Source organism: Notolepis coatsorum, assembly GCF_963971535.1.
Source record: "Notolepis coatsorum genome assembly, chromosome: 12".
Lineage (NCBI taxonomy): Eukaryota > Metazoa > Chordata > Actinopteri > Aulopiformes > Paralepididae > Notolepis > Notolepis coatsorum.
In genome coordinates, this window is record NC_140176.1 from 32,264,084 (window position 1) to 32,291,621 (window position 27,538).

At 42.6% G+C, this 27,538-nt stretch overlaps 2 protein-coding genes across 2 annotated transcripts in view; one reads left to right on the top strand and one right to left on the bottom strand.

The window, feature by feature from the left end:
- The window catches only part of dok6 (docking protein 6), a gene marked incomplete at both ends in the record, with an annotated part of 666,878 nt that overhangs the window by 238,562 nt on the left and 400,778 nt on the right, over positions 1–27,538 (top strand). The gene's annotated exons all lie outside the window — the stretch shown is intronic.
- cd226 (CD226 molecule) overlaps positions 5,294–27,538 on the bottom strand; it is a gene marked incomplete at its 3' end in the record, with an annotated part of 37,681 nt that continues 15,436 nt past the window's right edge. The window contains exons 4-9 of the mRNA XM_084326657.1: positions 19,077–19,179; positions 12,678–12,732; positions 9,017–9,139; positions 8,280–8,283; positions 5,645–5,749; positions 5,294–5,316 (exon numbers count right to left, since the gene is read on the bottom strand). Of these exons, the coding sequence (XP_084182783.1) occupies positions 5,294–5,316; positions 5,645–5,749; positions 8,280–8,283; positions 9,017–9,139; positions 12,678–12,732; positions 19,077–19,179 (413 nt within the window). The remainder of the gene's footprint in view (positions 5,317–5,644; positions 5,750–8,279; positions 8,284–9,016; positions 9,140–12,677; positions 12,733–19,076; positions 19,180–27,538) is intronic.

A 27,538-nucleotide genomic window follows, 5' to 3' on the forward strand; every position in this document is an offset into this window, starting at 1 on the left:
CTAAAAATAATGCTCTTTATTCACACATTTAAGTTTTCAGAACATCCATCGACCTTTAAAGAGTTGCTGAATTTCTCTCCCTGGATAGTTTTATTCAGTTCAGGCACCTTGGTTGAAGGACGAAGTTGCGACGGATGGTAATTGCAGCTTTTATCCAAAGCGCTTTGCAATTTAGTTTCTCACATTCACACACCGACGGTGAAGGCAACCATGCAAGGTGCCAACCTGCTCATCTGGAGCAGTTAGGGGGTTAAGGGTTTTGCTCAAGGACACTTCAACACGCTGCCTGGGAGGAGCAGAAATCAAACCGGGAACCTTCCGATTACCAGACAACCGCTCTACCTCCTGAACCACTGTCGCCTAGATGATACAGCTGCACCGCTGCACACTTCAAGTATATTCAATTTAGCAAAACCTAATGTAGGTAAGACACGTTTGGAACTCGAGTGGCTCTGCGTCAAGAAAAAAGATTGCGTGGATCACAGCTTTCCCTAAATGTTTTCTTTTCCGTTTATTTATATATTTTGTCGAAATCTGATCAGGCTCAATACAGCTGATACCGATCAAAATCTGCCGTGATCGGCTCAGATACCGATCTTTCTGATCCCATCGGGACGTCCCTGACAATTTTGCACACCTGGAAACGCATTGCTCACATGAACGTTGCCTCTAGCACGAATGTCTCCTCCTTCTCGCTGCCTCCTGTTCCTAATCCCCTTATGTGACCTCACTTCCCATCCTCCAACAACAGCATGAACTAGAAGGACAGGACATGAGCAGGCATCATTGTCAAGGAAACAACACTGAAAGGTGTGTACTTGGTATCAGCCGGCCCAATACTGAAAGTTGTGTACTTGGAAGAGGTATGGGCAGCGATGAAGTGGTATCGCTGGATCCCTAGTGTGGTGTCGCACAGTGAAAAATCTTGAGCAACCAGTTATGGGTAGAGATGTGGCCCCCATGACAATGATGTCCTCTCCTGTGTTTTCCTCCTAGAGAGTATGAAGTGCCTTCTGACACAGGCTGCTTAGTGGGAGCCTTCTGATTGGCTGCTCAGTGGGAGCCGTGATGGTCAAAGCTCTGTCTTTGGATGTCTAGTTTATCATTGTGAACAGATCAGATTAATCTGTATCCTCAAAAAAATACATCTTTTCAATATTTCTTAGCAGACAGCTGTGTTTTGTCATGCCTGGAGTTCTTGGCAGCACACAACCAGAGATATAAAAGAAAAGGGAGGATGAACTGTACGCACTTCCCTAAATTTTGGCTTAGCCTCGACAAAATATTGCCTTAGTCTTGAAAACAATTGACAAAATGTTTAAGCCTTCCATACATTTTGTCGTTATCGCTGCACCAGGATGATTGTAGAAGGAGATGAGTGTAGAAGCTCTTATGAGCATTTAATTATTTTTTTGATATTTATAAATAATTTCAATTCAATGATCAGGTTCCCCAGATAGGCGTCACGTCCGGTTGCTAAACACTATAAGACGAGTACAAACCTCCCGTCTGTCTCCGACTGGATTACTTTACCTGATCGAGACATGGATTATTTTTTACTTGCTTTACTGAAAGGAAATATGTGAAGGCATGAGGTAAGCTGTCAAGTGATGAATATGATTACAGTTTTCAAGGTGGCTAATTTTAGGTTAGCTAGACGTGGTGAACAAGTAATGCTAAAGTTATTACCATACATAACGTTAGCAGCTTGTCGACCCCTCGGGTCATGTTAGGTTGGCTGATCGTGTTTGTGTCGCTGCCAAGGATGTGGCTAACGTTGTTGTTCACCTTTTGTGTTGACTTGCTGGATTTGTCTTGAAATGCTACGAGATGGGATTTAGTAATGAAGATGAACACCTCTCCTGGTCGCTAACATCAACTATCCTTACTTTACACTAGATTCGTGTGGAATCAGCTGCTTAGTGGTAAAATATTAGGGTATTAAAACGTTTACCTTTGAGCTTTAATTAAAACTGAATTAGCTGGTTATAACTTCTCTATTTACTACAGATCAAGGCAAACCTGGTTAGTCCTCCTCAGCCGTCGCCTCGTGTCAGTGGGTCAGTGGTGTAATCTCTTTTCTCAAATATCTCTGGTGGGAAGGTGTTCCCGCTCTCCAGGAGCTGCAATCACACTGCAACGTCTGCTTTCACTACGTTAGAACTGCTCAAGACACTTTAAAAGTTCACATACTACAGAAACACTGAAGTTCCAACTAGACTCTAAAATGACAATCAGTTTGAGGGAATGATTAGTAACTAGTCGAAAGCACCGTCCAGCTCACACTTCCTCTGTTACTGTATATGAATGTTCTTTTTGTTAATTGTTTATTGTTTTGTTGGGTTAAAGCACGGGAATAGATCCACAGAACATAGATCCTGGTAGAAGTGAAGATACATGTCGTGCCACTCATACTGTATGTTGCGTTGACGTTAAAAGAAGTTGTACACACTTTTTTCTTTTGTTAAGATTTTATTTCACACATTATATGTATATAGAAGAGTATATAATAAGATTTAGCCCAAGTCAGATTAACAAAGAAAGTGCCCGTCTAGGAAAGGTTAAGTATTGATTGGATACCATAATATATATATATGTGAGAAACGTAAGTATTGTAGAAAGAAGTTGATGTTTTTTGGTCATAATTTATCTTTGAGTCTTAACACACAACTTAAGAATGCACTGTAAAGGGTCACATTGGGCGCCCTTTTGAACGCGTCTGCACCTTTTCTGCACGTTTTCAATGGTTTATGCGTCTCCTCCGAACTACGCACCTCGTGTTTTTGAAGCGACGCCGTGTGAATGTAGTCAATACACTTTGTCCCCAAATTAAATCGAGGCCTCGCAGGGAATGTTTGGGTGACTTGTCTTTTTTTCCCCCAACATGGCTGCCCTGTAACCATTTTCAAAAGGAAAACGTCTCATTTCTGTGTAGCGTTAGAGCAGGTAAAACACTGAAAAGTGCCACTGTGGTCTATTTACAAGTTTCCAGTAATAAGACACCAAATTATTACATTTGTATTGATATATTTCTCATATATATATTGATATATATTTCTCATATCAACACATGGCCACCGCTGTCTCCTCCGAGGCGGAAGAGAGACGGACGTTTCAAACATTCCCCCGAAAGGCCTCTATTTGTCCTCTACCATTTTATGACATGTAGCACAACTGAGACATGTCTGTGTGTTAATGTTCAAAATGTTAATTCTTCTGTTGGATGGCTTATTTGAATGTCTCAGGTCTTGTTTTGGAAAGCTACCACTAATGACTATAGACTTGTATGTAATCAGAAGACGTGGCGAAGGTAACTAGAAACTAAGGCCCGACACTCGTGGACATTTCCAATGCTTTTTTGGACATTTTCATTTTCCATAATTTTGCCAGGCCTGGAAAACACCCGTTTTCACATTCTACAACAATTCCAGGTTTTCCACGAACCCCGAACCGAAATATTGGGAGAACGTTCTCGTTTGTGATGTTTTATCATTTGCTCTTTTCTTTATTTTGGGGTATTTCCTGCCAGGTCTACGGCAGCCACACACAGCACACACCGTTTAGTAGAATATTTGGTAAACAGTTGATTTCTTTCTTTCTGTTCTTGTCGTTTGTGTTCCTTCACGTATCGGTCGACCGTGTCTTTTGTGTTTCCTTTACTGTTGTAATATTTAATAATAGCACTTTCACCACGATGAGTGTAGAAGTACAATTTTCACTCACTAAATGTACATAATGTAATGTTTTTGATGATAAAGAGAATAAATTGAATGTATGATATGAACAAAAAAATGGCGTACCGAAAATCCTTCACGTGGTTGAGATGACTTTGAACGTGAGATCTGGCGATGGAGGAAACGCTGATGGCGTGATGTTTAAAAATGATGCAGAGTCGCTGCCATTGACCATGTTCACACGGCAGCCATTTTGCTCTGAGCATGACATAAAAGCAAGTTGGCCGCGGTGTGAACGTGGTCAATTTTACATTCAGCTGACCCCCCTATCTATCTTCTCTTGACAGCTTGATTCAAACCAGCAGGTGGTCATTTTTAACCCATTAACATTGACTGCCAGCATCAGGGGGCGCTGATCCCCCTTCAGCGCCAGGTCTTTATTCAATGGATAGTTTTAGAATGCCAAACTTGCGAGTCCTAAAACTATATTTTATATTATAGCTATGGATCTAATAACAACGTTGACTGTCAGTGAGTTGCTTCTGGTCAACATGCAAAAAACAGATTGTTTTTTCATCCGTACATTTCCGTTTTATACCGTTTTGAATATGAGTATAGATTGAGTGATTCTGAGTAATTCCAGGAAAAGACGAGAAAAAGGCATTTTAGTGTAATCCAGTTATCACGTTGTAATTTTTCGGCTGATTATCTAATCATCCTGAAATCAACGCTAGATTATCGTTATTATCCTTCCTCGTGCATACATGAAATGGCCCTTGTAGCGGGGCGCTCGCCACCCCCCCCCAAACCGCAGCCAACGGTACACAGCACAACACGGTCCACACAGATAGCTTTGATTGCGGGAGAAAGAAATATCAGATCAACGCAAGATTTTATATATAGTGTTCTTACCTTGTCTCTGATGTAATGCAAAAAAAAATAATCCAATTATCTGATCGCCATTCCAGTTATCCACAGCGATCCTGTCCCCAACATTACCGAGTGTTACACATGAACGGGCGGGCGGGGTTAGTGTTCCATGCCATCGTTGTAAAGGCCTGCCTCGCCTGAGGATTTAAACCCCGCCCGCACGGCTCAGATCGGCTCAGAAAACACACCAGACCGTTTCAAATGGAGTGCAATAGCTCCGCAAGGCAGTAGAGGGCGGTGTTGACAGTCTGCCAGCTCAGACACATTCACCAGGGTCTGCAGAGGCTACAGCCATGAATTACGAATAGATATAGCGAATAAAAGAAATAACGATCATAAAAACGAGTTAACTCATTTTTGGCGATATTCGCATGGCGGGCAATAACGAGTGAACCTGTTCTTGGCGCAGATTGTGTTAAGACTGGATGATGATGACGATGATGATGATGATCATGATGATGATGATGATGAACTCACTTTACAGGAAATCAACGTACGTGAGATGAGGAGGTAGTAGCTATGACACGCTGTGTTTTTTTTTACCATATATGAGGTCATTAAGTCACATCAATATCAGTGTGGCTGGACACACACACACATACGTAGACAGACACACACACTCACATTCGTAGACAGACACACAATCACATACGTAGACAGACACACACAGTATCACAGTAAATTTCCTCCTACTCTCTGAACACATCAACACCTAAAGGGGGATTCCAAAATTTACTTTAGAGTTGCGTCTCTGCACAAATGTAGAAGATGTGCCCCCAAAAAATGTCTGCTGCCCTGTCCCCAAATATATATATATGAATAATTATGTACAAATTACTTTCAACCACCCCAGGCAATGCAGTTTTGCATTGTGAGGACATAACTCAAAACAATAGAGAGAGAGGGGGTGGGGGGTGTTGTCTTGCCATATTTTGAGAAAACGTCTACTTTCACAGACTAAAAAAAACAAAGTTGATTCTAGTGGAATTCCCCTTCGATGAAGAAACAAAAAGAACCAACGACTCTGGGATTCAAACTACATGTCCTCATTCCGTCGTCATCCCAGTGCTTCGTCCTCGTCGTGTGTCGTATCCTGGAGGAGCTGTGCCGCGCGTCCTTCATGCTCTCTGCCACGGCCTCCATTTCTACAGATATAAGAGCAAGTACATTATACTTCCCCACACTCCATATATATATATATATATATATATATACTGTATATACATATTACATGACCTGTCAACTGTTTCTCCATCTTAACTATATTTTCCAATAGTCGTTAAATTATAACGATTATATATTAACACTTTGGTTGCCTAAGGTTAAATTAATGATATACCATAGATTGCCAGCGCTATTTGTCTATGGAGAAAGTCCCCTTCTTTGCAGGGCTATAACTTTTTAAATTCTATTGCTACATTGCCATTATTAGGGCCCATTCAAAGTCCTATATGTATTGTTCATTGTGTAGCAACGTTAAACTTTTTCATTCACATATTCATAGTAAAGTATGGTCTAATGTATAAGTATGTTTTCATCTCTTTCTGCAGCTTTCTCCAGAACGTGATATATAGCCCCAAATGCATTATATTGATGATGAAATACAGTTTGATGGCAATCAGCGCGATATAAAAAATCCAACTAGACGTACTTCTAGAAGTTACTACACGTCATCTGATGTTGACCGGATGGGCTAGGGGGCGTTTATAATTCCGTGGGCAGCGTTATACCAATCATCTAATGTGGGTCAAATGTTGATAATATCAGTTATTATCGAAGACGGTAACGTTACACGCTGAAACTCACCCCAGTCTCCGCGCGCCGTTGGGCGATCATCGTCGAGTAGAAATTTTATCATTATGGGATATATTATTACCCGGTCCATCTCCAGCTTGTATAATGGTATATACGTCCAAATCATGTTGTTTATCGAGTTATTGGCAATCGATCGCTATGTAGTGTGACAAGCTAGAGTGCCGGAACCTATACCGAGTGCCCGGAAGTAATATGGCCGACCAGCAAAACCTCTACTGCGCTTCCTGTTAAGCGGTTGCGCCGATCGGCCACCAGATGGCGCTCCTGAACCGCCAGAGAGCTCAGTGGGTCCTGCTGGTGGATCTCAGGCCAGCGGAGGGACATTATGAATCCGATCGCAGATTTTTGAAATATTGATATAAGGACGCTGTACAGCGTCCCCCGGCAACTTTAGCATGGCCAGCAAAGACGTGAGAAGACGTGTCCCGGCACTCAAAGTGTTAAATTATCGTTTTGTATATTTATAATAAATACATTTTCCCTCGTTTCTACCGGCAACTACACTGTGTAGTATAGCATCAATGATAACTTTCAGAAGTAATGCTTTTGTTCCTGGAAATAACGTTAGCCTGCTGCGGACTAGCGGACTATGCTGTTAGCATACAGCATTTCGATTCGTATTCGAATAAGTTCCGAGTGACTACGGAATAGTAATGTTGTGAGTTTAGCCTGTCCCTGGTCTCAGCGTTGTGAGTTTAGCCCGTCCCTGGTCTCAACGTTGTGAGTTTAACCCGTCCCTGGTCTCAACATTGTGAGTTTAGCCCATCCCTGGTCTCAACGTTGTGAGTTTAGCCCGTCCCTGGTCTCAACGTTGTGAGTTTAGCCCGTCCCTGGTCCCAACGTTGTGAGTTTAGCCCGTCCCTGGTCCCAACGTTGTGAGTTTAGCCCGTCCCTGGTCTCAACGTTGTGAGTTTAGCCCGTCCCTGGTCCCAACGTTGTGAGTTTAGCCCGTCCCTGGTCTCAACGTTGTGAGTTTAGCCCGTCCCTGGTCTCAAAGTGAATGTTGTGAACGGCAATTAGAAGGAAAAAGAAGAAAAAAAGTAACACAAAAAGAAAAAAAGTATTCACACAAATGCCGTTACTATGACGACCCACCAAGTAAGGCTGTCATAAGAGCACAGTGTAACTGCAATGCAGATGTATTCTAGGACAGGTTAACCCCCAGGGTCTGTGCATGTGTGTGTGTTTGTATGTGTGTGTGTGTGTTCGCTTTGTTCTCCATCAAATGATTACACGTCAGTGTCGAAGCTCTGAGCGGAACTCGCAGAGGCAGGAGAAGAAAAAAAACAGCACAATTAAATCAGCTTTTGTCAATCGCTGTAGATGAGAGTCAGGAAGGCGGAAGGGGATGATTACACCAGCTCTGGTGCAGCGCTCGGCACTGCGGTTATTGTGATGGTGATTTAACGTGCTTTGTTTTGGCCCAAACAAACACTGATTGACGGTAATTATGCAGTGTGTGTTACGTTTGATTAGCGGGGGAGCGGAACTTGCGTCAGTGCGCAAGCCTCCCATGTCGCGGAGGGGCCTGGGCCCTGCGTTGTAATTGGGTTACGCTGTTAGGGGGGAGAGAGAGAGAGAGGGAGATAGAGAGAGAGAGAGAGAGAGAGAGCGAGATAGAGCGAGATAGAGCGAGATAGAGCGAGATAGAGCGAGAGAGTGAGAGAGAGAGCGAGAGAGCGAGAGAGAGAGAGAGAGAGAGAGAGAGAGAGAGAGAAAAACGGCACTCAAACCCCCTGATCTTGTAATGCTGCCCTGGCAGGCAGGCAGCTTGATACATCATCATTATTATTACAAACCACGCCTTGAATGTTGATGAATGTGGCTGTGGGAGATCCCAAAAAAAAATAAAAAAAAAACCATCCTAGAGAAACGATTGTTAAGAGCTTAGGACAAAAGACGTATTGGCCTTCAGTGCCGGTGAAAATAATAAGTCTCATATTTCTTCTTTTTCCGCTCACAGGCCTCTCGGTTGCTTGTTAAAAGCGGGAGGGCGTTGTGACAACACAATAAATTATAGTGTAATTTCTCCCAAAATGCAGTTTATCAGGTTTACATCATCTACACCAGGGGTCTCAAACTCAATTTACCTGGGGGCTACTGGAGGTAGAGTCTGGGTGAGGCTGGGCCGCATCAAATATTATATATATATATATGATTTTAAATTCTTTTTTGCTAAATCAACTCTGCCTCTCTTTGTTAACTACAACAAGCAATGCTGTTTGTTATTTAAGATGAGGTCGGACTTGGCACTGACAGATTTGTGTTCATTGTGCTGCTTTTATAAAGCCTCAAATGACGGCTTACAATATTTCATAAAAGCAAAGTGTTTTGTTTGTCTAAGATTTAAAAAGGTTTAAACTTTACAGCACTGACAAAGTTGAACAAAGTGCTGTACAAGTCCCACAACATTAAAAAAATATATATATTAAAAAAAAAAATTTTATTGTTTTTTAACTTTGATGTCAAGTAGGGGGCCGCAAAATATCATCCAGCGGGCCGCAATTGGCCCGCGGGCCGCGAGTTTGAGACCCCTGATCTACACCCACCGCACAACATACAGTATCAGGTTGTTGAGAATATGGATGAATCCTAACCCCTGTGACTCCTATCTCTTGGCGGTTGTCTGGTATCGTGTTGGCGTACACCGGGCTGTCTGTCACGGGCCTGGGGCCCCGCCCCTTCCTGCCGCACACCGGGATGTTCTCATAGAAGTTAGGCTGCGAGGACCAGAGGGGTTAGGGGTTAGACATGAGGGGTTAGGGGATAACCTCTAAAAGGAACACCAGGAGCAGCTGGGTGGCGTAGCGGAGATTGCACTCGTCACCAATGCAAGAGACTCCGGTCTCGAATCCCGGTGTCAGCATTGTCTGCGGCTTGGGCCAGTCGGCATACTATCTCAATTGACAGAGGTAGCGGGTGGAAGTCGATGGGTGGGGATTGGACGTTGTGGACAGCGACCCCTACAGGTCGGTTGGGTGACGCCTGCACAGCAGAGACAGGAAGTATATATGCTTACCTAGGATTTGACTTGATTCAACAACAAAGCAGTCGGGGCAATGGCAAGCCGAAAACTGTCGAAATTGTAGTTATTTGAAGTTTGGATTTTTTTTTCACGACTGAGGTAGGTAAATAAAATTTCTTGAGACTAAAGTACCGAAAAAAGGTACCGTTGGGTACTGGTATCGATTCACAGGTACCGGTACCGTATCGGTTCAAATGTGAAAGGTACCCATCCCTACACGTGATGCAAGGCTTCTATCCTCACTACAGCTGACCAGTGGGAGGCATAGTCTAGCAACGTTCAAGACAGGGGAGGGGAGAATTGGCAATATACGAAATTGGGATGGGAGAAAAATAGAAAAATAAGGAGAAAAAGTGGATACAAATAAAATAAAAGGAACACCATGCAGCAGTGGTTCGGCAAAAAATTGTTCAGAGTATAAATCTGTTAGAAAACGAAAGTAAATTTTTTTTTCTCCACGTGGTACATACACAGGTCACAACATGAACGTTTTGGAGTTGTATTTGGAGTGTATTTCGTGACTGTTGGGAACTAGGCTACACTGGCACACCTACTTTCAGTGAATGACGCTAAGCTAGGCTAACGGTGTGACTGTTCCCTAAAGCCTAATGCATGCACAGAGAAGAAAAGGGTATGTATCTGCTTGTCTAACTCCAGGGTAGATGGCAAATAAGCTAATTTCCCAAAAAGTTGGCGTGTTCCTTTAACGTTCCGACACGTCGTCTGTCGGCGTCACGCTGTGTTATTGTCTATCAACCGGCTCAAGCCGTTTCCCTGGCGACGCTGTGTTATTGTCTATAAACCAGGCTCAAGCCATTTCCCTGGCGACGCTGTGTTATTGTCTATAAACCAGGCTCAAGCCGTTTCCCTGGCGACGCTGTGTTATTGTCTATAAACCAGGCTCAAGCCATTTCTCTGGCGACGCTGTGTTATTGTCTATAAACCGGCTCAAGCCGTTTCCCTGGCGATGCTGTGTTATTGTCTATAAACCGGCTCAAGCCGTTTCCCTGGCGATGCTGTGTTATTGTCTATCAACCGGCTCAAGCCGTTTCCCTGGCGACGGAATTCTTCTGAAAATATCTATAGCGTCATGGATCCATGTAAACGTATAGGTTTTTAACCAGGTTAATCTTTAAAAAGAAATTCCTTGCAGCAGTATTATAAAGGTTTTGGGATATAAATTATATTAAAATACACCAGTTTTAATGAAAAAGCACCATGACAATTGCATTACAAAAAAAATTACTAAAACCAAAAGACTAATTTGCATTGTAAAAACCAAATACAGTCAAATATTCTACAAAAATATAAAGAATTTAAATATCGCCCAGCCCTATTAGACATGGTATAATATGGGATATTAGTGAGGTGAGTGAGCACACATTACAATTTAATAGAAAAATAAGGAGAAAAAGTGGATACAAATAAAATAAAAGGAACACCATGCAGCAGTGGTTCGGCAAAAAATTGTTCAGAGTATAAATCTGTTAGAAAACGAAAGTAAATTTTTTTTTCTCCACGTGGTACATACACAGGTCACAACATGAACGTTTTGGAGTTGTATTTGGAGTGTATTTCGTGACTGTTGGGAACTAGGCTACACTGGCACACCTACTTTCAGTGAATGACGCTAAGCTAGGCTAACGGTGTGACTGTTCCCTAAAGCCTAATGCATGCACAGAGAAGAAAAGGGTATGTATCTGCTTGTCTAACTCCAGGGTAGATGGCAAATAAGCTAATTTCCCAAAAAGTTGGCGTGTTCCTTTAACGTTCCGACACGTCGTCTGTCGGCGTCACGCTGTGTTATTGTCTATCAACCGGCTCAAGCCGTTTCCCTGGCGACGCTGTGTTATTGTCTATAAACCAGGCTCAAGCCATTTCCCTGGCGACGCTGTGTTATTGTCTATAAACCAGGCTCAAGCCGTTTCCCTGGCGACGCTGTGTTATTGTCTATAAACCAGGCTCAAGCCATTTCTCTGGCGACGCTGTGTTATTGTCTATAAACCGGCTCAAGCCGTTTCCCTGGCGATGCTGTGTTATTGTCTATAAACCGGCTCAAGCCGTTTCCCTGGCGATGCTGTGTTATTGTCTATCAACCGGCTCAAGCCGTTTCCCTGGCGACGGAATTCTTCTGAAAATATCTATAGCGTCATGGATCCATGTAAACGTATAGGTTTTTAACCAGGTTAATCTTTAAAAAGAAATTCCTTGCAGCAGTATTATAAAGGTTTTGGGATATAAATTATATTAAAATACACCAGTTTTAATGAAAAAGCACCATGACAATTGCATTACAAAAAAAATAACTAAAACCAAAAGACTAATTTGCATTGTAAAAACCAAATACAGTCAAATATTCTACAAAAATATAAAGAATTTAAATATCGCCCAGCCCTATTAGACATGGTATAATATGGGATATTAGTGAGGTGAGTGAGCACACATTACAATTTAATGAATATATGAATGATGATGAGGGTTAAGTCAAATAACTTATTCTTGTCAATGAAAAAATAGTATTTCTTTGTATGTTAGAAAGAAATAAAGTTATATATCTCTGCGTCAAGGTCGGGGTCCATTAATTTACTATTCAATTAATTTTGGAAATGGATTTTTCTTTTAATTTAAACATTGAAAATCCTTGGCCATGAGAGGACAGTAATATCAGAGCCTGTTAGGAAATGAGCGAGTCTGTCATTTCTATTTACATACTGAACCGATTGAAACGTAGAATGAATTGACCCAAGCGTTGCTCTACATCAGAAGCAGCGTGTCATGTAGGATAGTCAAACAGCAGAAGCAGCGTGTCATGTAGGATAGTCAAACATCAGAAGCAGTGTCATGTAGGATAGTCAAACAGCAGAAGCAGTGTCATGTAGGATAGTCAAACAGCAGAAGCAGTGTCATGTGGGATAGTCAAACAGCAGAAGCAGTGTCATGTAGGATAGTCAAACAGCAGAAGCAGTGTCATGTAGGATAGTCAAACAGCAGAAGCAGCGTGTCATGTAGGATAGTCAAACAGCAGAAGCAGTGTCATGTAGGATAGTCAAACAGCAGAAGCAGTGTCATGTAGGATAGTCAAACAGCAGAAGCAGTGTCATGTAGGATAGTCAAACAGCAGAAGCAGCGTGTCATGTAGGATAGTCAAACAGCAGAAGCAGTGTCATGTAGGATAGTCTAACAGCAGAAGCAGCGTGTCATGTAGGATAGTCAAAGATAGATGTGACACTTACCGCTCTCCTGGATGGGCGGAGCTTGACTCTGTACTCCTCTCTCTTGTTCTTCTTCCTGAGAAAGACAGACAGACAGACAGACAGCGGTGAGAAACATCATTCATTCATGTAATAATGATAATTCCTAACCATTTGTGATTTTGCATTGATGCAGAAAATTCAGTAACACATGATCTTAGTCCAGGTCTCTGGGTGTTTTTCCTGGCGCTGCAGAAGCATTTGAAACCCTCTGACAGTAACTAGACCTGGCGCCAGAGGAAAGTAACTAGCCGGGCATTGTTTTTTAAGACCTTTTTACCATTTAGAGCAAAATTTCACGACCATACAGCAAAAAAACTAAAAACACATATTGACACTGAACTGGCGGCTCCACTTGTGCGCCAATTAAAATTCTTGCGTGTTTCATACAAACTCTCGCCAGACTGGTCGTCTGGTAATCAGAAGGTTCCCAGTTTGATTCCAGCTCCTCCCGGGCAGCATGTGTCGAAGTGTCCTTGAGAAAGACACTTAACCCCTAACTGCTCCCGATGAGCAGGTTGGCACCTTGCATGGTTTCCCCCCGACACACCAAGGAATGACTGACAGACACACCAAATAATGATCGACAGCCCCACCAATGAAATATAAATGGCTGATTTTTTTATATAGGGCTTTATCCAAAGCGCTAATTTGTTCCTCACATTTTACCCATTCACTCACACATTCACACACCGACGGCGGAGGCAACCATGCAAGGTGCCAACCTGCTCATCGGGAGTAATTAGGGGTTAAGTGTCTTGCTCAAGGACACATCGACACGCTGCCCGGGAGGAGCGGGAATCGAACTGGGAACCTCCAGATTGCCAGACGACTGCTCTACCTCCCGAGCCACTGTCGCCCCTATGAATGATTGACAGACACACCAAAGAATGATTGACAGACACACCAAAGAATGATTGACAGACACACCAAAGAATGATTGACAGACACACCAAAGAATGATTGACAGACACACTAAAGAATGATTGAGACACACCAAATAATGATTGACAGCTACACCAGTGAATTAACCTGCAGGTTCCTCCTGAGCAATGTCAGAAGGATCCGCCCCTTCCTGAGAAAAGAAGCCACCCAACTCTGTGTCCAATCAACAGTCATGTCTCCCCTCGACTACTGCAATGCACTGCTCACTGGTCTACCGACCACCGCAACCACGTCTCTTCAACCATTACTCCTTGGATGAGCACATAAAGTGCAGACATATAAAATCACAGTTTTTCACATTAGGATCTAACATCCCAACAGGCCACCTTGTTTATGGTTTGATTCAGTTTTAAATAGACAATAATAAAAAGAGTAAGATAAAATAGACAGAGTAAAATAGTGCAATAGTGCAGTGCAATAAAATAGTAGAATAGAATAGATTAAAATAGTTCTGGATTACTGTTCAACAGTTCAAAGTCGTCTTTACCTTCTCTGTTTGTTATCCACAGTTTAAAACTTGACAGTCTTCCCTCCTGTTTTATACCCACTTTGACCCTTCGAACCTCCCACTCAGGGCAAACCTCCCTCTCAGGGCGCAGTTCACTCTCTCAGGGTGCAGTTCTAGGCCTGGGTCCTACACAGTTTTAAAGCCTGACAGTCTCTTGTTTGATACCCACACAGTTTAATACCTGACAGTTTTTAACCTGTAATAAAAAGTTATAGACAGAGTCAAATAATACAGTGCAATAAAATAGTACAATAAAATAGATAGTAAAAATGTGGCGGCTAGGTGGTGCAGTGGGCAAGGCGAGCCCAGCTCTCCACATTGTTTTCAGTTTGGCTGGTCGTCCGTACTAATACAATTGGCAGTATTAGGGGGAGGGAAAACTGAGGGGTGGGGATCGGACGTTGTGGACAGCGACTCCTACAGGTCGGTTGGTGCGCCTGCGCAGTAGAATCAAGAAGCAATGGGCACAGACCCCTGACGCTGAAAGATCGCGCCGTGCAGGTGAAAAGATGCGACGGCTGCTACCTCGAGTATCGGAGGGGACTCGTGTTATGTATGGCTTCGTCCACATTGCAGCCGGCTTGTGGGAGGCAAGAAACAGCGTTCGAGACAGGGGAGGGTTGAATTAGACGATACGAAATTGGGATGGGAGAAAAATAGAAAATGAGATAAAAAAAAAAAAATAGATAGTAAAATTATGCAATAGAATGGACAGAGTAAAATAGTGCTACAGTACAATCAACAGCGGAGTGTATTAGAAGGCTATGGTGAAGAGGTACGTTTTTAGCTTATTTTTTGAAAATATTAACACTTTAATCGCTGAAGACGCTGTGCAGCGTATTTCCCCGCCATGCTTATTCTGCCGAAGACGCTGGACAGCGTCTTTGATATCAATATTTCAAAAATCTGTGATCGAAATCATATTTCTCCCCCGGAGACATTATATGTACTGGTGAGCCCCTCTCAACTCTCCAACTGTTCAAGAGCGCCATCTGGTGGCCGATCAGCCGATCGCCCAAACAGGAAGTGATGCGGATCAAGTGGTGCTCACCCATATTTCGTCCGGGCACTCGCTATCGTTAGCAGGACTCCATCTTGACACACTGGATGTCGATCGGTTGCAAATAACTCGATAAACAACATGATTTGGACGTATATACTATTATACAACCTGGAAATTGATTGGGTATTTCTACATCCCATAATAGGAATATTTCAGTTCCACGCTCATCGTCCAACGGCGCGAGGAAGATACGGTAAGATCCAGCGTTATTTTTCAACGTGTTCTTTACTAACTGCTCTAATGATCATATCACCCACACTAGATGAATGATATAACGTTGCCCACGGAATTATAAACGACCCCCCGCCCATCCGGTCAACATCAGATCATACTTAGTAACTCCTAGAAGCACGTCCAGTTGAAATTTTTTTATCTCGCGCAGATTGCTATCAAACTGTATTTCATCATCAATATAATGCATTTGGGGCTATAAATCAAGTTCTGGAGAAAGCTGCAGAAAACGATAAAAACATACCGGTACTTATACTTTAGACCGTATTTTAGTATGAATATGTGAATGAAAAAGTATAACGTTGCTACACCCTGAACAATAGATATAGGACGTTGAATGGGCCATAGTAATGTCAATTTAGCAATACAATTTAAAAAGTTATAGCCCTGCAAAGAAGGGGAACTTCTCCATGTTAAATATGGCTGGCGAGGGATGGTAAATTATGAATTTAACCCCGGCGATCAAAGTGTTAAGAGATCTAGCTTCCCTAATGCCCATAGGTAGTGTGTTCCATAACTTTGGTGCATAGTTTGCAAAGGCTGCATCCCCGATTTTCCTTAGACTGTGACTTGGAACCTTCAATAGACCAGTAGTAGATGATCGCAATGTTCTAGGAGGCACATCGTTGACTGGAGAATTTGCAATGTAGCTTGGTCCTGTTCCATTTAGTGCTTTGTATATAAGGAGGAGGACCTTGAAATCAATTCTAAATGTTACCGGAAGCCAGTGTAGGTTAGCTAATACTGGACTGATGTGGTCTCTCCTCTTGGTTCTAGTTAGTAGCCTAGCTGCCGAGTTTTGAATGAGTTGGAGTCGTTCTGTGTTTTTTTTTGGGAGCCCAGTGAGGAGTGCATTACAGTAGTCAAGTCGGCTTGAGATAAAGGCATGGATCCATTTTTAAGCGTCTTTTTTATTTATAAACGGCCGTACCTTAGCTATGTTTCTAAGGTGGAAAAATTATGTTTTTGTCAACTTGTTGATGTGTGATTTAAAGCTTAGGTCTGAGTCCATTATAACACCAAGACTTGTAACTTCGGGTTTGATCCAAGGAGTAAGTTGCCCCATATTGCTCTGTAACATTTCTCTTTTTGTTATAGGACCGACTAGTAGGATTTCAGTTTTGCCCTCATTTAATTTTAGGAAGTTGTTCGTCATCCATTTGATTATTGCTAAGAGACAGGCGGAAATGGAGTTTATAGCTGTGTGATCATTTGGTTCAGCGGAGATGTACAACTGTGTGTCATCTGCGTAACTATGGAAACATACATTGTGTTTTCTAATGATGTCTCCGAGTGGTAGCATGTATAGCGACTTCGGGTCCTTGAGAAGCGCTATATAAATAAAATGAATTATTATTATTATTATAGTGAGAATAATAATGGACCAAGGCAGCTCCCCTGTGGAACTCCGAAGTACAGTAGGTGTCATGTTTCTCAGAAGAATGATCTCCAAGCCTGACGTTATAATAATAAATATGAGTATATCTTTATGTATTGGTATGCACCTGTGTTTTTAACAACTTAATCTGGAAGAAATCATTGGTGATTGCGCACACGTGGATTCTACATCCTCAGAATTAAATAAATATATTATAAATAAATAAATATTATACCGAAATTATAACGAATTTCGTTTGCTCATAAAAGTACAGGGACAAACAATCCATTATTGTATTAAAACTCCTAATAACACAAATAAATCGATCTGTTTATTAATGTTTCACGAGTTGCCCACAAAGCGGACTTTCAGAATATTTCGAGACTTGGCATATAACAGAACAGCAATCAACCTCAAAATCAACCCTATCGGCACCGTGGTAGAATGGTATACAGTCCTAATAGGGAGGTGTAGTCTGATGTCACTGGTTGTTCCACCCGTATAGGGATTTATCATTGGGAAAATGGATTATCGGCTATTGTAACAATTCTGCCGCATGAACATTGGCAAGCTTTCCATTTTTGCACAAAATGAGTTCCCTTCTACCAATAACATTATTGTTTAGGCATTTTTGGTTGAAATAAAGGTAGTTATTATTTTTTTTATCTACTTTTTCTCCCCATTTTTCTATTTTTCTCCCTTCCCCAATTTCGTATTGTCCAATTCTACCCTCCCCTGTCTCGAACGCTGTTAGGCAATGCCTCCCACAAGCCGGCTGCAATGTGGACAAAGCCTTGCATCACGTGTCCCCTCCGGTACACGAAGAGGCAGCCGTCGCATCTTTTCACCTGCACAGCGCGATCTCTCAGTGGCGAGGAGTAGCACGTGGGAGGCTCACGCTGCCCCCGTCACTTCCTGATTCTACTGCGCAGGCGCACCAACCGACCTGTAGGAGTCGCTGTCCACAACGTCCGATGCCCACCCACCAGCTTCCCACCCCCTAATACTGGCAATTGTATTAGTATGAACGACCAGCCAAGCTGGTAGCAACGCCGAGAGCTGGGCTCGAACCCAGCATCTCCTGCGTTGGTGGCGAGCGCCTTGCCCACTGTGCCACCTAGCCACCCAAATAAAAGGTAGTTATAAGGTTTTTTATTTGTCGTAAAAAAGAACTACATTTACTTAGGCAGCTGTCGCCTACCTCACGACACGGCAAGCTGATACCAAGCTAGCTAGCTAGCTAACGTTAACGTTACCCCGCTAAACGTACTAGACGTTAGCAATGTCTATTGTCGTGAACCATTTTAAATCGGGGCATGTAGAGGAGTTTTGGCAACGAGTAAAATGTGCAGGTCCTCTTCTCAGACCTGTGGGGCAAGCACTGCACACGCATCATGCCGGCTAGCAAGCTAGCTAGCTACACGTCACAGCCCGTTGATAACACGATAGCTAACTAACGTTAATGTTACAAGCTCAAAAACCTTATAACTACTACTACTGTCGTGTCCATAAGTTCGCTGGCAGAATACTTTGTGAGGACAAAGGTATACAAAGAGGAGAGAACCATTTTAAATCAGGGCATGTTAGAGGAGTTTCGGGAATGCCGGCTAGCAAGCTAGCTAGCTAGCTACTAACGTCATGTAAAAAACAATAACATTATAAACTATACACAATATGTACAACGAAACAATGATTTACATTCGTATTTACAGTAATTTAATATGCAGCGAAATAACGTTATACGATTTAAAATATAAATACAAATATGGTAACGTGATTGTTGCTTTTAAAAATGGTGGTTGGCTTTAGAGATGAATGGTTATGATCACCAGAGAGATACTAGCCACAGATTCAGGGTCAGTTATTTTCCCATTGTACGAATTGTTAAGCTTATGGAATGTAAGGGAAATCTGATCCTATGTCTGTGACTACAGGCAGGAGGCTACGCTGTGGTGACGTCAGTCAGCAGCGCCAAATAGCAGTGTAGTTTCCCAGCGAACGAAAACATAAACGTTGTTATTTTGCTACCTTTACGATTAATTGCGAATATTTTCATGTTGAGCTATAGATTGTGGATGAATACGCACAGGTACACACAAAGGTACACCATGCCAACGTTAATGCTTTATTTATCTAAAACGAGCCAATTTAGAAATGGTCAATGGGGAAATACATTGAGTGGAACAGAGGGTGGAACAGGAAAAAACTAAAATTACGTAACCACTACACCTCCCTATGGAGCAGGGGGCATCTCACCTCTGCCTCAGCGCCAGGAGGAGGATGACGAGGAACAGCGCGAGCCCGGCCACTCCAGCTCCAACATAAATATATATCATGTACTCAGACAGGCTGAACTCACCTGGGAGAGAGAGAAACAAGAGAGTGATACAAATAAAGAACAACATAGAAGATGTTTTAAATTCAAAACAAAAATCGAATAGAGGTCTCGGAAACAACCGGAAGATACTAATTTCCCCGTTGGGCTTTTTTCAGTCACCCTTTATGAGTTCTTACCATAACTAACTCTGTATGATAGCATGTACAATAATGCTGTATATACCGTAATATATATATACATATTTATTCTCACTGTATATATATCCACATCTGTCTGCATATACCGGCATATAATCCTTTTTACATATCTGTAGATACTATATTTATATCTGTACATATGCCTTACCTGGCCAGTATGACTTACTACCATAGTGTCTTTATACCTGTATCACTGTACATATTATTAATACCACAACACTGTACATACATCTGATTAGCACTATTACTCAGTAGTACTAATTTATATATGTTATACCCAGTTTAATCATCTGTACATTGTATATTACTATTGCACTTTACTGTTACATTTGCATTCTGGTTGGATGCCAAACTTCTTATCGTCGTACTGTACTTGTGCTGTATGATGACAATACATTTGAATCTAATCTAATAACATCACCACCAGTGGTACAGTTAAGAGTGTTGAGTTCATAGTTAAAGACAGTAGAGGTTAAGTACTTTCTGGTGATATCTCACATTCACACTCCCAAGTTATTTGGGAGCAAATACTAAATGTAAAACAGACTTATATGGTTCTTCAGTGCAAGGGTTCAATTATTAACTCCAGTCGATGGTCACAGGTACACTAATAAGCAGTGGTTCCCCATGAATACATGTATTTGTGGCAGCCCGCACCACCAATATCAAAGAGGCCCACCGCAAATACATTTCGCAAACACATTAATAATGTATCATCTTGCATACATATACAAATAGAAAGAAGGGGACTCTTTATTTACAGAGTGCCTTTGCATTCGACCAAGAATGTATCCTCTGCAAACAGTGAAACTATTTAAAAGCAGTGGGCAGCCACGGCCCCAGAGCCTGGGGACCAAGTTCTTACGCCGGTGCCTTGGGTGATGGCGGGAGTCTGTACCCAGCATGCATGTCTGTTTATGTTATGGTGTGGGAGGAAACCAGAGTACACCCTGAGGAACCCAGGGCAGACAGGGGGAGAACATGCAAACCTCAATGTGCGTATGAGTTTGCTTTTATTTGTCATGTATAAAGTACATGTACATTACAGTGAAATGCTTGGTTCTGTATGAGCCCCTGAGAATGTGCTTCATACAGTAAAAAAGTTAACAAATATACAATATACAAACTAAAGTACAACCTAAGTACAATGGAGTACCAATGCAGACAATGAGGTACAAAAACTTTAAAAAAGGGCAAGGTGCAAAATGCAAATGAGGTATGGATGTAGTGAAAATCTCTTTAATAATACATGATGTAGTGTTAAGTGTCTAAAGTGAGTGTTAAGGTGAGTGTTTGTTTAAAGTGAGTGTGTGCATGTGGATGTGTGTGCAATGAGTGTAGATGGATGGGTTGATGTTACATAGAGTCATTGAGCATCCTGATGGCCTGAGGATAGAAGCTCCTTTTGAGACTTGTAAATAATTAAGCTTTTACGGTTATACTTTAAGATTAGATTTGTTTGTCTTCTTCAGAACAGGCTAACATATTTTTAATGAACAGGAAACTGTAGCATGTCAACCTGTCCCTGAGATGATGTGAAACTAGATGTCACCACAGACAGACCTCAGACAAGCCCAGAGAGGCGCCTTTCCACACAACACACACTCACGATCTCTCCATTATTGGAACGTGTTGAACTTGAACCTAAACCACAAAGAGGCCCGATTGCTTGTCACCCAGACAAACGAGGATGCAGAATTCGTACAAAGTGTACACGTTTTTCTATAAACACAGGATGAACTCTGTTTAACACATTCGGGGCCAACCACGTATACGTGTTTCGGATGCAACGCTAGAGGGCCAACCACATATATATACGTGGCAAGGTTGTTTTGGCTTTTATTCCATTGTAATATCCTACTCAATGTCACCGAGCGGCACTGCAGATTTACCCTACTCTTGGAATTCGGAAAAGTGCATTACCGGCCAGATCCTTGTAGGGGCGCTGTCTCGATAATGCAGTGTTCCCTGTTACAGACCGGTGTTTTTTTTTTTTTTTTTTTTTTTTAATGAATGGACTTTTCTGTTAGCCTAAAGCTATGCGTGTAGCCGATCGCCTGGAATAGTTTTTGGGACGCTAAATTCAGTATGCAGTAAAGGAATATTGCATCAGCCAATGGACATATGGATCTACCAGATGGCGATCGATAACTGGGAAATCCTTTTTGCAGTCCAACCGGCCACAGGTAAGAGCGATTTGACGTCAATTTCAGCTTGGTCGGGCCTTGCTTTGATAGCCATCCACCCGGTCAGCGAATGAGGCTACTGAGGCTAATGCCGTTATTGGTAATCAATAATCAGAAACGACACCCCCCCCCCTTTCATGCATTCATGGTGGACCATGATACCGACAATATGCATTTTGAGTTTTAACTCTAGCTTGTCTATAGCCGAAACGCCATTCGATTTAACGTTATTAGCTTAGTGCCCTGTATCTCGCGTTCCAGGAAATACCCCAGAACATTCTGCTATAACGTTCATATTCAAGACGCTATAAAATGGGAACGTATTGATGACATTTTTTTTTATTTAAGGCATATTGAAGGGACGGTTTATAGTGTCAATTGACAATGACAATGGACAGATAGCAATAATATAAAGTATAGATTTAGCTCTACAAACAGCCTCACGCACAATGAAAGGTTGTTATGATATGCTGGCCGTATCGAGTGGGCCCTGTCTAATCCCAATGGCCCCAAATGTGTTAAACTTATATTTCTTAAGAACCAGACTGGACATTGTTAGGGGCGTGGTAGCCCATCCATCCTATAACTGTACCTCGCTAGACTGCATTCGGGGCTCATTCGGACCTGTTGTCTTGTGACTTGTCTCGTGTGAGTCCAGTACTGCAGTACTGTCTTGTACTTTTCCTGTGACTGTTCTGTATTGACCTGTTTTAGCTTAATTAAACCCCTCCGAGTACTATCTATGCTCTTCCTCTCCGGTTCTTCTCTAAGCTGACAACAAAATAATTGGGTCCTTTCAGTCTCTGTACCGACCATGAGACTCCGGTAGCGCTTGCTTGACCGCAGCAGTGCAAAGAGGCAGTTGTTTGGGTGGCTAGTCTTTGGCTTTTTTTTTTTCTCTCTATCTCTCTCTCTCTCTCTCTCTCTCTCTCTCTCTCTCTCTCTGACACAGGTGCAAGTCATTGTTTTTTGTCTCAGGTGTCGGAAAGGAGAAATTAAAGAAATGAGAGGAGAGGAGATGCACCAAAATCCATTTCCGAGACAACAGGCCCAGTACTTTGTTGGCGGTAGGGCTGTCCCCGACTAAAGATTTGGATGGTCGACTAGGATTGGCCAAAATTTGCCGTTACGACACCTCCGAAGGGCTCAACGGCAACACCTGGCGTCCCAGGTGTGCCCCCCTCTGCTTTAACCCCTCGATGGTAATTTTGCAGCCCAGTTGGGGTCCTTTCTCTTAATCCATAGCCATCTGCTGCTTCGTTCGGCAGCCTCTGACAGTGTTTTGACAGCTTGTCGGAACGTCTGTCCTCGCACTCCCATCCCCTTAAGAAGCTTGGTTGTGGACATGGCAACAAATCCTCTAGAACCAACCTCCACCGGAAGCACCTGGGCACGCCAGCCGCGTTGTTCTGCCTCGGCTGCTATGTCGGAGTACTTCAGTAGTTTACGTTCATATGCTTCACCAACTGCAGCCTCCCATGGTACAGTTAGTTCCACAATGAATACAGACTTCTGGGAGGTTGACCACAAGACCAGGTCCGGCCTGAGGTTAGTTGTAATGATCTCAGGCGGAAAGATTAGTTTCTGGTCCAAGTCAACCTGCATTCTCCAGTCCCGAGCAGTGTCCAGGAGGGTTGCTGTCCTGCTCTTACAAAAGAAGTGGTGTTTGAGTGTCTAGGCATTGGGGGAGGGAGGGCATTGTTGGTAGTTCTCCTTCCTTCCAGGGTGATTGCCAGTTGTCTTAGGACCTGGTTGTGTCTCCAGGTGTAGCGCCCTTGGGACAAACTGGTTTTGCAGCCGGTGAGGATGTGCTTTGGCAAAGCGCACAAGAAGGATCTTCTCCAAACCACTGGTTTAGGTTCTTGGGCGTGGGGAGAACATCATAGGTGGCTCTGATGATGAAGCTGATTTGGCTTCCTTCCATCTCCCAAAGATCCTTCCATGTGAGCTTACGATGCTCCAGGTTTTCCCAGCTAGTCCATTGGCCCTGTTTGGACTGTGAGACTGCCTTTGCGCATCTGTCTGCCTCCTCTTGTTGCCGAACCTGAGCCACCACCAGCTTTCTCCTCTGGGTTGATGTTGCCTTGTGCTATGTGGGTCGACTTGTCCCAAGTAAGTACAGTTACTTTTTTATAATGTAAATTGCTCCGCCATTTTTCATCAGATTGCAACACGTTTTTTTGCTGTGTTCTATTTTATGGGAATAACGTTCAGGTTCACCTGTGAGATATGATCCTGAAAATAACGGTAAAAAAGAAATCACGCTGGAAGTCAGATGATTGACAGGGGCTGGTGTGAGCTGGGAAGTGACGTTTTATAAAATTTGAAAGCCCATCGAAAGCCCTGGGTCTCTTCTCTCAAAAGACTACACGCGTATGCCAGCTTCCTTTATTTCCGGTCTAAATCCACCGCGTTCTGATGCAATGTGTGGAGATGTTTCATTTTCCATGGGATTTTTATAAACGTTGGACCTGTATAAAAAGACTTCAGGCTACCGTTATGTTTTCCAGCTCCTACCTCTCAGCTGGAACTTAAAAACAGGCATCTGGCAACAAGTAATCAGAAATGGGAGTACACAACTTTTACTTCAATGTGTTCAAACTAGTGCTGTCAGGCGATTAAAAGTATCTAATTAATTACAGGATTTGTAATTAATTAATCTAATTAATCACATTTTAATCGCATAACCATTTTAGGCCTGATATTCTATATTCTATAATCATATTTCAAATTGCATGTGTCCGGATGGCAGAATTCAGTACTGTATCTACAAAACCTTCTGTTTAATCATCTTCCATTTATTAATTTGCTTAGATTTTTCAGGTCTGGTCAATTCTAGCATGGTGTTATTCACAGTCAAAGATAAAAATTTTTTTTATTGATATTCTCATTTGGTTCATTACAATTTACTCAAGCCTAGTAACATACACAGTATTTCTGACACTGGGAATACATTCCCTGAGATCCATAAATGTTCCTAGAATCAGATACCAAGAACATGCAATGGACCATATTAAAAAAAAAGTGTGTAGATGTGTATTCTACGTTCTTATGGAATGAATGAGATAAAAAAATATATATATATTATAATTTTTTTTATTAATTTTGAGTTAATTTTCATAACGCGATAATTTGCTGTGTAATTAATTAATCTAATTAATGCAATAAATTGACAGCCCTAGTTCAAACCTCTGTTACTGAAAGTATTTCATTAGCACTCAAAGTGATTTTTCTTTATTGTGTAAGAAACTACCTTTCAAAAGAGAAAAGGTCCGGGGCGGCTACGTGGCGTAGTGGGCAAGGCGCTCGCCACAAATACTGGAGACGCTGGGCTCGCCTGTTCGAGCCCAGCGCTCCACATTGCTTTCAGTTTAGCTGGTCGTCCGTACTAATACACATTGGCCGTATTAGGGGGTGGGAAACTGATGGGTGGGGATCGGGCGTTGTGGACAGCGACTCCTACAGGTTGGTTGGTGCGCCTGCGCAGTAGAATCAGGAAGTGTCGGGGGCAGCGTGAGCCTCCCACGAGTTACTCCTCGCCACTGAGAGATCGAGCTGCGCAGGTGAAAAGATGCGACTGCTGTTACCTCAAGTACTTAGTCCACATTGCAGCCGGCTTGTGGGAGGCAAGAAACAGCGTTCGTGACAGGGGAGGGTTGAATTGGATGATACGAAATTGGGATGGGAGAAAATATAGAAAATGGGAGAAAAAGTGGATAAAAAAAAAAGAGAAAAGGTCCTTTGTGCTATATATATATATATAGCTAATAAACAAGATTTTGCTGCTTAAACGTATGTATAATGTATATTCAGATATCCATTTTAATTGAAAAAATTAGCTTTTCGCATCAAATAATGATATGCATTTAAAATGCAATTAATTTGGATTAATTAACTATAAAGTTTTAAATGAATTCAATTAAATGTTTTCTACACCTCAAGTTACTCTATTTCATTAGCACTAAAGGTGATCTTTCTTTTTTTTTTATCCACTTTTTCTCCCATTTTCTATGTTTTTCTCCAATCCCAATTTCGTATCATCCAATTCAACCCTCCCCTGTCACGGACGCTGTTTCTTGCCTCCCACAAGCCGGTACTTGAGGTAACAGCAGTCGCATCTTTTCACCTGCGCAGCTCGATCTCTCAGTGGCGAGGAGTAACGCGTGGGAGGCTCACGCTGCCCCCGATACTTCCTGATTCTACTGCGCAGGCGCACCAACCGACCTGTAGGAGTCGCTGTCCACAACGCCCGATCCCCACCCATCAGTTTCCCACCCCCTAATACGGCCAATGTGTATTAGTACGGACGACCAGCTAAACTGAAAGTATGGTATGCTCGTTGGCACATTTTAAAGTGAATCAGTTGGTGGGTGTGTCTGTAGATTTGTGTCTGTAGATTTGTGTCCCAAGGCACTCCATTAGCACGCAGTGCAGATCGCAATTGAAGGTACAAAAAGAAGGAAGTCCTGGGTACCTCTGAGCGTGAACACAGTTCCTGAAAACTGATAAGCCCCTCTGAGTTAAAGATGTCCCCCAGATGTATCACCCCTTTTGCTGCCCACTCCGCTGACTCAAATGGTTTGCCGCTCCTTGTAATATCCCTATTTTTCCACAAGGGGGTGTTGACGTGCCATTTCCAGTTACCTCTCAGGCATTTTTCAACTACCCTAAAGGTACAAATTGTATAGGAGATGATTGGGCCAAATCGTGATTTGCATTGATTATCAGTCATGCCGGAAAATGACATGTCCTCTAATTTCAGTGGATACATCAATACCTCTTCCATCATCCGTGAAGGCTGAAATTGTATGCAAAGATGACTGTATTCGGATAGGGGTAACAATTTGATTCCTCCTGAGGTGTTGGGCTAATGGTTCTAGAGATCAAATAAATAAACTGGGTGAAATTCCGCATCCTTGTCAAGATCCCCTAAATATGGGGTTTGGGCTTGGCTGGGACCGGTGGTGGTAGAGGGAGGAGGGGTGGGCTGGGACATGGTGGCTGCAGCCTCAGCCTGATGACGATTGACTATCTATAAAAAGTTGTCATCTTTCAAATATATTTGTAGCTAAACAATTAGCTAAGCAATTATATTTTATTTATTAGCCTATTCGTAATAATTCGTTATTAACCTAGCTAACTCCGTATCTTGGCTTACCTGCAGTGGACGTGGATGGAACACTGCAAGCAAAGCAGTCGAAAACAGCGCATTTCTGCAGACTAATGTTATGTTTTGACAAATTGCTTGCATTGCCACCCTTACTTGCAAATGTTTTATTGCACTTGTGGCAACGTGCGTTGTCGGCATCGACTTTCGTAAAGTGTACCCAGACTTTCATTTTGTTCTCTCCGCCATGATGAGCGCAGAGCTCGGTCTGTGTGCTGCACGCTTCAGCACGGAGCCAAGTACCCGTATGTGCATTTGTGTGAGTGTCGCTCACGTGTGTGTGTATAAACTAACAGCCCCGCTTCTCCTGCAGACAGAGAGAGGAGAAATAGTTCACAACATTTAAATTCCTCGAAAAAAAATTCCATAATGTCTCGAGTATCAATAGCAGAACCGAAAACGTCTGAGCTTATCAATACTCAATACTTTTTTCTAATTTAGTACCGGTTCCCGTTTAGAACCGGGTTTCGGGGGGCATCCCTAGAGAGGATCTACTCTTTGGTGAGGTCGCTCACAGAAAGGATCTACTCTTTGGTAAGTTGCTCCAGAGAGGTTCTGCTCTTTGGTAAGTTGCTCACAGAGAGGATCTACTCTTTGGTAAGTTGCTCACAGAGAGGATCTACTCTTTGGTAAGTTGCTCACAGAGAGGATCTACTATTTGGTAAGTTGCTCACAGAGAGGATCTACTCTTTGGTAAGGTAGCTCACATCCACAGAGAGGATCTACTCTTTGGTAAGTTGCTCACAGAGATGATCTGCTCTTTGGTAAGTTGCTCACAGAGAGGATCTGCTCTTTGGTAAGTTGCTCACAGAGAGGATCTACTCTTTGGT